The 8,440-nt window shown below is 32.3% G+C and overlaps 1 protein-coding gene across 6 annotated transcripts in view; it reads right to left on the minus strand.

The window, feature by feature from the left end:
• Positions 1 to 8,440, minus strand: part of LOC116096502 (histone demethylase UTY) — a 126,041-nt gene that overhangs the window by 28,888 nt on the left and 88,713 nt on the right. For all 6 annotated transcript variants that reach the window (XM_031378400.1, XM_031378371.1, XM_031378380.1 and 3 more), the window contains exons 16-18: positions 5,967 to 6,096; positions 4,601 to 4,706; positions 4,294 to 4,499 (exon numbers count right to left, since the gene is read on the minus strand). In XM_031378400.1, coding sequence (XP_031234260.1) covers positions 4,294 to 4,499; positions 4,601 to 4,706; positions 5,967 to 6,096 — 442 coding nt within the window. The remainder of the gene's footprint in view (positions 1 to 4,293; positions 4,500 to 4,600; positions 4,707 to 5,966; positions 6,097 to 8,440) is intronic.

Genomic DNA, 8,440 nt, shown 5'->3' on the forward strand with positions numbered 1-8,440 from the left:
ACACACACACACACACACACACACACACACAGACACACGTAGAAACACTTAATTTTTGACAAAGATTCCAAAACCACAGAATGAAAAAAAGAAAGTATCTTCCAACAAATGGTGCCAGACTAACTGAACGTCTACAAATAGATCCATATTCATCACCCTGCAAAAACTCAAGTCTACATGCATCAAGGACCTCAGCATAAAACCAGATACACTGATTCTAATAGAAGAGAAAGTGAAATACCCTTGAACACATTGGTATAGGAGACAATTTCCTGTACCCAACACCAACATTTCAGGCTTTAAAATCAACAATTGATACTTACTGAAGAGTTGGGCGAAGGACTAAAGGCCTTGTAGGGGGTGAGAACCCCACAGGAAGATAGAATCCACTAACCTGGATTCCTGAGAGCTCCCAGAGACTGAGCTCCCAACCAAAGAAATAATTATGCTATTAAATAAAATCTGGATCATCTATTTGTTTTACGCCGGTAATAACTGACATTATTCCAGATCTACAGATAATGGTTATCTAAAAGATTCCCTTTTAAGATTTTTTTTAAGTTATCTTATTAGTATTGCCTAAAGTTATTTCTAAAAGTCCAGAGATTGCTTTTAATGCTTTTATAAATGGTTCTCTAAATGGACAAGGAGCTTTTGCTTTTATTTATAAGTTCCACATATACCCTCCAAAAGATTGTTCTCATCCCTGTTGTATAGCTCAACAGTCTGAACTCTCCATAATTGATCAGCTTTTATTAGATACTTCTAAGATATTGTATGTACTAATTGACCTAATGTATAAATTAGCACATGAAGGATAGGGATTTACTGGGAATGGGAAGCAGCCTAAATTGAAAGAAAAATAATGTAGAAGGGTTGTGAAAATAGAGAGGATTTATTGAAAGGATGGATACATTTGGAATGGGGTCCTCAAGAATGGAGTCTAGTAAAGAAAATTTGGAACAGATGGGACACAAGTAGCTTAAAGTCAGAAACACAAAGTCAACAGGGCTTTCTTGCCTTGAAAATAAAGGGTGAATAGAAAAATAAATCCAATACTATTGATACACAACAGGAATATTTACCTGATGGCACTTCTTTCTCTAGAGTACAATCTGGAAGATTCTACTTAGAAGGAAAGGCACTAGCAGCCTGACCTAATGGCCACTTTTATGAAAATACTACTTTTACTGCCCTTTAAAGGAGGTTATAAAGGTTTACATTAGATAGGCCATGTTATATCTACTTTGATGAGTAAACATTTGAAATTGTCAAGAAAATTAGGAAAGCTCTCACTGAAAATTATGATCATTTTTTACATTTTTGGGGACATTTTTACATTTTTTATTGTTTGCAGCCACTATGGCTCTTTAATTGCCTATCTAAAGAATGCAAGGCTAAGAAAGGTCTTTAAAATGGTCCATATGATTAGTAAAACTACTAATATTACACCAAAAATAATAGCAGAAATTAATCAATAAATGTATGGAAAGAGGACCACAGTTTTACAAAACAGACCTACTATAGATTATTTGTTGCTCAAATGCAATGCTGCTTTGATATATTTTTCATGAAGATGGAAACCTCTTAAGTAACCTTTTAAATTACCATCATGGTTAAGATGGCTTTCTCCCTTCTTTAGTCCTCTGTTAGCGGTTCTTATAATTCTCATATACTTGCCTATATTAATTAGACAAACCACAAAGGCAATGCATTCAAGTTTGGCGTCTATTACAACTATTTCTTCCTTAAAAATTAAGTAGATGTAGGAGGTACAAAGGTCTCATAGGGAAACCTAGAATGTTACACACATAGTAGTGTCTTCAATGAAAGAGATGTACAAACCATTTTCATTTGGAAAGGAATGTTGTTATTAGCTCTATCTCAAAGTTTGAACTAACTACCTTCTTATGTTGAACTGTCTTCATTCTTACCTCACACAGAACAATACTATGCAAAGACTACCACAAGAAATACTCTAAGAGCCAGAAAGTCAACATATCCTAGCACTCTTAACCAAGGAACTATGTGCTATAGATACCCATTTGGTAATGAGTAAATCAGTTTTCTACAATACATTATCACCTGGTGTTATATATGCCATACTTCAAACTGCCTTGAGAAGTGAATATCCCATTTACAACTTATTTGAGCATTTTTTAATCTTAGTGTTCTTTTGCTTGTTTATTTCAATCTGTTTCTGTGTTTTGGTTGTGTGTGTGTGTGTGTGTGTGTGTGTGTGTAAGAGAGAGGAGAGGAAGAGAGGAGAAAGAGAAACAAAGTTAGAGATAAAAAAGGAAGACTAAGAGGACATGGAGAAACTGGGTAAAGGGGAAATATGATCAAAATACAGTGTATGATGTCTAACAAGTCAGGAATATAATACTGGCCTGAACTAAAAATTTTCATTTCATAACTTATGGCTAACGAGAGCACTATTATCAACACATGAAGGTTTTATTCAATCTTTTAAAAAGTGTTATATTTATTAAGTGACTTACAGATTAGTATGTTTCCACATGAACTTTTCACATCCTCTGGTTTGGGTTAACATGTTTACAAAGTCTGCTTCCCAACTATGCAGCTGCTCTACCTACCCTTAAACATTTTTTAACCCTATATTCCTATTACTACTTTAATAAGCAATGTGTTCTAATGCTAAAACTTTCCTCCTGATATATTAAAGTCCTTTTTAAAGTCCTTTTCAAAGTCCCTAAGCTAATCTCCATTGATACCACAAAATAACTAAAACAAATAAATCTAAAAATTAGTCTAGAACCTACATCTAGGAGAGAACATACAGAACTTGCCTTTCTGGATCTGGTAACCTCACTCAGTATATTTTTTTCAGTTCTATTCATTTTTTTAGTGGGAGTTTCCTGAAACTAGTTTTGTCAGAAGCAAAATAAAATTCACATACACAATATTTTCATTATATATTTATCATTTACTAGACATCTTTGTTGATTCTACTTATTTGATGCTGTGAACAGAGCAATGATAAAAGTACGTGTGCAACTATCTCTCTAATACAATATTATCATATATGCAAAAATGATATTGCTGCTCATAGGGAAATTCTTTTTAGTTTTCAACTGCTATTGGCCTTTTCTTTCCAACGTAACCCCTACATTGATTTCCATAATACAGATCAAGTTTTCAGTCCTAGCAAAAATTAACAAGGGTTTGTTTCCCTTCTGATCTTTTACAAACATTTGATATTATATGGGTTTTTTGTTTTGTTTTGGTTGATGGCATTCAGAATAGGGTTAAAATAATTTATATTTCTTCTATAACTACAGATGTTTCACACTACTAAAAATACCAAATTTCTGACAGCCTCTTAGATAAATTTGTCTTCTCTTCAGTTTGAAAAATTAGTTTCAGTATCCATTGTAGAATTGTCTTAACAATCATAACCTCCTCAAGCCATATTAAATCATAAAGTACTTTTCTTTTTCCTCCATTAGGATAAAGTTTTATTTTAAAATCATGATTTTTTTTATTAATCTGAAATACATCTTTCAAACTATTCATTCTTTTAAGGTTGAGAAAGTATTATTTTTGTCCTTCTGCCTTTACGTGCAAGGAGGAATTTCTTCTTTGCACTTTTCAAAACATTCAGTTTGTTCTATATACTTACTGAATTAACTGCAATGTAATTAATGGTGCTTGGGATTTAGCTCAGTGGTAGAGTTTCTCAGTAGTAGAGCATTTACCTAGCAAGCATAAAGCTCTGGATTTGATCCTCAGCTCCAGAGTGGGGGAAAAAAAGAAAAAAACTAACTACAATATTAAGGAGAGAAATTTCTTTTCTGCTCCAGTCTAGTGATGTTTTATATATATCTTGAACATGGATGGGTCTCTCTTTTCTTAGATTATATTATGACTCTATTGAAAAAAATTATATGCCTTTATTATATTTATTATCAATGTGCACTTATTTGTAAATTTTATTTTTTCATAATATTCATTCATATTTTTAATATGTCAGTTATCTAGCCATGATGATGCATAACTTTAATCCCAACATTTGGAAGGTAAAGGTAGATAAGTTTTATGCCTACCAGATCTACACAATGATAGAAAGAGACCCTGTGTCATAAAAATTATCAATGTCCTTAGAGTCATAAATTTGTAGTTCCAGTGTAGGGAGACAGAGACAGGCAGATCCCTTGAACTCAGTGGCCATTCAGCATATTCTGTTTTGCAAGGTTAAAGACCAATGTACGGTGAAATAGTTTATTAAAATTCTCTTGTCTTTCCCCCAATTTGAATGCAAAACAAACTTACTCTCAATGATTCCTGGAAGGAGCAGGCCTGGTACTGTGCATATTTAGCAATTGTAGTATGAGAACTTTTATTTTCATATCGCCAGATTTTTTTTGTTCCAGAGGGATCCCAGTTTTCATCTGCTGGCTGCAACAATTGAGTCCTCACTTCTACGATATGCTCATTGTTAGCTTCTACCAAAGTTTTGGTTGAGAAAAGTCCAAGATCTTCATAAATAAATAATATTAGTTAAGTAATATTGTACAGGATAACTTCTACCATTCTACACTCACTGATAATGAAAATATTCAAACATTTTTAAGCTTACCTAACTTAAGAGCTCCAGCAAGGCCGCGTATTACCGTAACAGGATTTTTTGGATTGATGCAAAATTGATGTAATGGGGGGAAAAAGGCATCGCGCTTATTTTCCAACTATAAAGTTAAAATATTTCATTAGCTTTCAGGAAACTGATTAAGGTGAATGAACATTTCATATTTTACATCAATTTGGTAATTGAAACTTTAGAACAAATACATTTCTAACCATTAATACAATGTTGTGAATTACAGTATCTATTTTTTTACTTACAAAGGACAACTTTTCTTCAAATGTTACTTATTTCTGATATCATATTAGGACTTCTAAGGTGATAGACAAATATTTTAGTTAATGCAAATTTTCTCCAACTTCATGTTTTAAATGTATTTTCTTCACTTATTTTCATAAAAGATGTGCTAAATTATGACCTTAGTATTATGTTCATTTTTAAAACTAGGATGAACACATGTAAAGAACTAATTAGGCCCAAAAGGAACATATCTAAATTTTGTTTGTATTTTCAACAGTTTTTGAAAGTTCCCCACCTCCTCCAAGTCTCTCTCTCTCAAAACTTTATATAGAGTAAGATTTATGTAATATGTTAAGAACAATTGACAGGAGACAATCAATACAAACCACATATATGAATATGTATGACATATCTATGCATATATTTATACACATACACATGTACAGCAATATACTACATTAGTACTTAGTTGCCTAAAATTTTCATTATTTCAATTAGAAAAAATGAGCAAGGATAGAGAATACAAATATTTCAAAAAAAAAATGTGTTATCTTGGAGACAGGGCTGGTTTTGATTTTGTTCAGTCTTACTATATATTATTGGCTGGTATGAAAACTCAGCATGAAGAACAAACTATGCTCCAATTCATAGAGATCAGAAGGCCAATTTTTCCATGCGCTAGGTGTGGCACTAGGTCTAGTCAACATGTTATTTTGTTACATTGCAATTTTACAATCTTATGACTGAAAAACTCGATAAATAAATGTTCATCAGCTTTTTTACTGTTGACAAATGTTGTTAGAAAAACTATGGATACAGAGAAATATTTACTAAGAGCTAACAATAGAAAAGTTTTATTTTGATGAGCTAATAATCCATATAAAATATTCTTTAATTCACCATCTGTAAACAAAACTTTCTTCCAGAGACTAGAAAATAAACATTGTTGATATTGACAATAAGAGCACCTATTTTTAAAGTTCATAATACAAGTATCTATTTCTGATATATTCAACTTACTAAGAGTAAAAATGTATTGTTCCCTAAAGGTTAATTTACCTTGTAATAACATTCAAGTTAATCCATACAACTGACTTATTTCTAGTTAGTTAATCAGACTCACATAAATACTAGGAGTGGGTGGATTCAATTTCTCCTTTGGTAAGGGAGGATACGGTGAAGTTGGTGGTCTTGGAGGTGGGCATAAATCCAAGAGAATATGACCATTAGATAAACCATTTTTACCTAGATTCCTTTTAAAAGAGAAAAAAGATAACAAAAATATATAATGGGTTTAAATTAATTTTTTAAAGAAAAAAATCAAAATTATTAGTTATAAGGTATTAATATGCATTTATAGAATTAGTTACTAAACATTCTTTACACTGATTATAATTTTCTAATTTCTTTCCTCAATTCCTGTGTAAATAAGTACAAAAATTATCACCCGAATGTATTCCTTCCCAAATTTTCATTAAATTTTAAATATTCACACAAAAAATTAGCAACAATATTGCCATTACATTAATTGTCCTACATCCTACCAAATTAGCTTTCTGGATAATCCAAAATCCATGAAGTTCATTATTTCTGCCTTTCCAAATTTTTCTTCAGGGCTGGAGTGATTTGATGACTAAGCAATTATGAAAATTTGCAGCTCTTGCTGAGGACCCAGTTTTCATTATAAACACCTGTATTTCTAGTTCGGGGAGACAGTACCTTCTTTTCAAATTCATGAGAACCAGACATACACATGTGGTACAAATTCATATAGGCAAAAATCTTAAACACAGAAAACAAAAATAAGTCTTTTAAGAAACATTCTCTCCTAAAGGTACTTGTATAATATTCATTAAGACTTCAAACTCATAGGTATATATTTCTATTTATTATTTTAAGTGTACAAGCATTGTCACTGCATATATGTATTTACCTGTTTGGTGTCCTCAAGGACAGAAAAGGGCAGTAGATCCCATTGACCTAGACTACCTAGAAGCTACCATGTGCTGGGTAACAAACAGAGATCTCTGCAAGAGCAACAAGTGCTTTTAAGGACAAAGCCAGCAATTTAACCACCTTACAATAATTTTTAACATTATGGTAAGAGGTAGTGTAAGTGCACATGTTATATACAAGCATTTTTGCAAATAGGTAATTTTGAATTAATTTGTTTTTCTTTAGTAACAAGTATTATAATTGCTAGACTACAAATTAATAGAAACATGGTAAAGATTATTCTCAAACTCTATACATTTTTAATCTCAGCATTTGGGAGGCAGGCAGATTTCTGAGTTCGAGGCCAGTCTGGTCTACAGAGTGAGTTCCAAGATAGCCAGGGCTACACAGAGAAACCCTGTCTTGAAAAACCAAACCAAACCAAACAAACAAACAAAAACCAAACAAACAAAAACCTCTATACATTTTATTGACATAAGACTTATTTCTAAGTATGAAATTTAATAAATTTTTAAAAACTATTAAACTTTTCAAATAATTCCAGCATTCATGCTTGCCTATAAAAAACCTAAATATAAGCATCAATGGAATAGAACTCAAAATATTAAAATTGCAGTAAAAAGTTGAAACTGGAGAGATGGCTTAGGAGTTAAGGACAGTAGCTGCTCTTCCAGAGGTCCTATGTTCAGTTTCAAGAGCCCACATGGCAGCTTACAACAATCCATAACTCTGACTTCCTCAGGAAACAGGCATCCATATAGTGTATAGACATGCTTGTGGGTTAAATATTCATAAACATTAAAAAATAGAATGTTTTTTAAAAAGTCAAACTCTATTTACTTCATAAAAACCATGTTTTCCATTCCAATTCAGGGTAATGTAATTTGTGGTTAAAAAAAAGAGAAGGCAAGTCTATACACTAGAAAAACCTGTATGAACATAAGGGATGTTTGGGTGGCTTAATTAGATTAGAAAGCATTATACTTGTCTATATAATGAGTTCTAGGACAGTCAGGGCTTTTAGTGAGACAAGTCTCAAAAAAATAAAAAGGATGCAATATTGGAAAACTCACTAAATAGCCTTTAATACATATGATTTGTTACGATAATTGCAACTAGGAAGGTACAGTGAATTTTAAAGTTATGAATTAATAAGCCACTCATCCATGTGGATTACTCACTAACGTTAAGTTCTAAATTTGATACCAGTATTTAGGTACCACAAACTAGGAAGACTCACAGATTAGAGTTAGATCTAATATGTTTTAAGTTTTCTTTTTTTCTTTTTTGTTTGGTTTTTCAAGTCAGGGTTTCTCTGTGTAGCCCTGGCTGTCCTGGAACTCACTCTGTAGACCAGGCTGGCCTCAAACTCAGAAATCCGCCTGCCTCTGCCTCCCAAGTGCTGGGATTAAAGGGGTGCACCATCACCATCCAGCTATGTTTTTTAAGTTTTTATACTTTAATTTTCAAAGGAATTATGCATTAAAGATTATAGGTCATATTTATCATGAAATTGAAAAATAAAATTAATCTAGTAAAACTTAACTATTTAAAAAGCCGCCATCTTCTCTCTGACAGGAGCCTAGCATAACTGTTATCTGAGAGGCACCACCCAGCAGCCAATTGAAAGAGATGCAGAGA

The sequence above is a fragment of the Mastomys coucha genome, chromosome Y (genome assembly GCF_008632895.1).
Source record: "Mastomys coucha isolate ucsf_1 chromosome Y, UCSF_Mcou_1, whole genome shotgun sequence".
In the NCBI taxonomy this organism is placed as follows: Eukaryota; Metazoa; Chordata; class Mammalia; order Rodentia; family Muridae; genus Mastomys; species Mastomys coucha.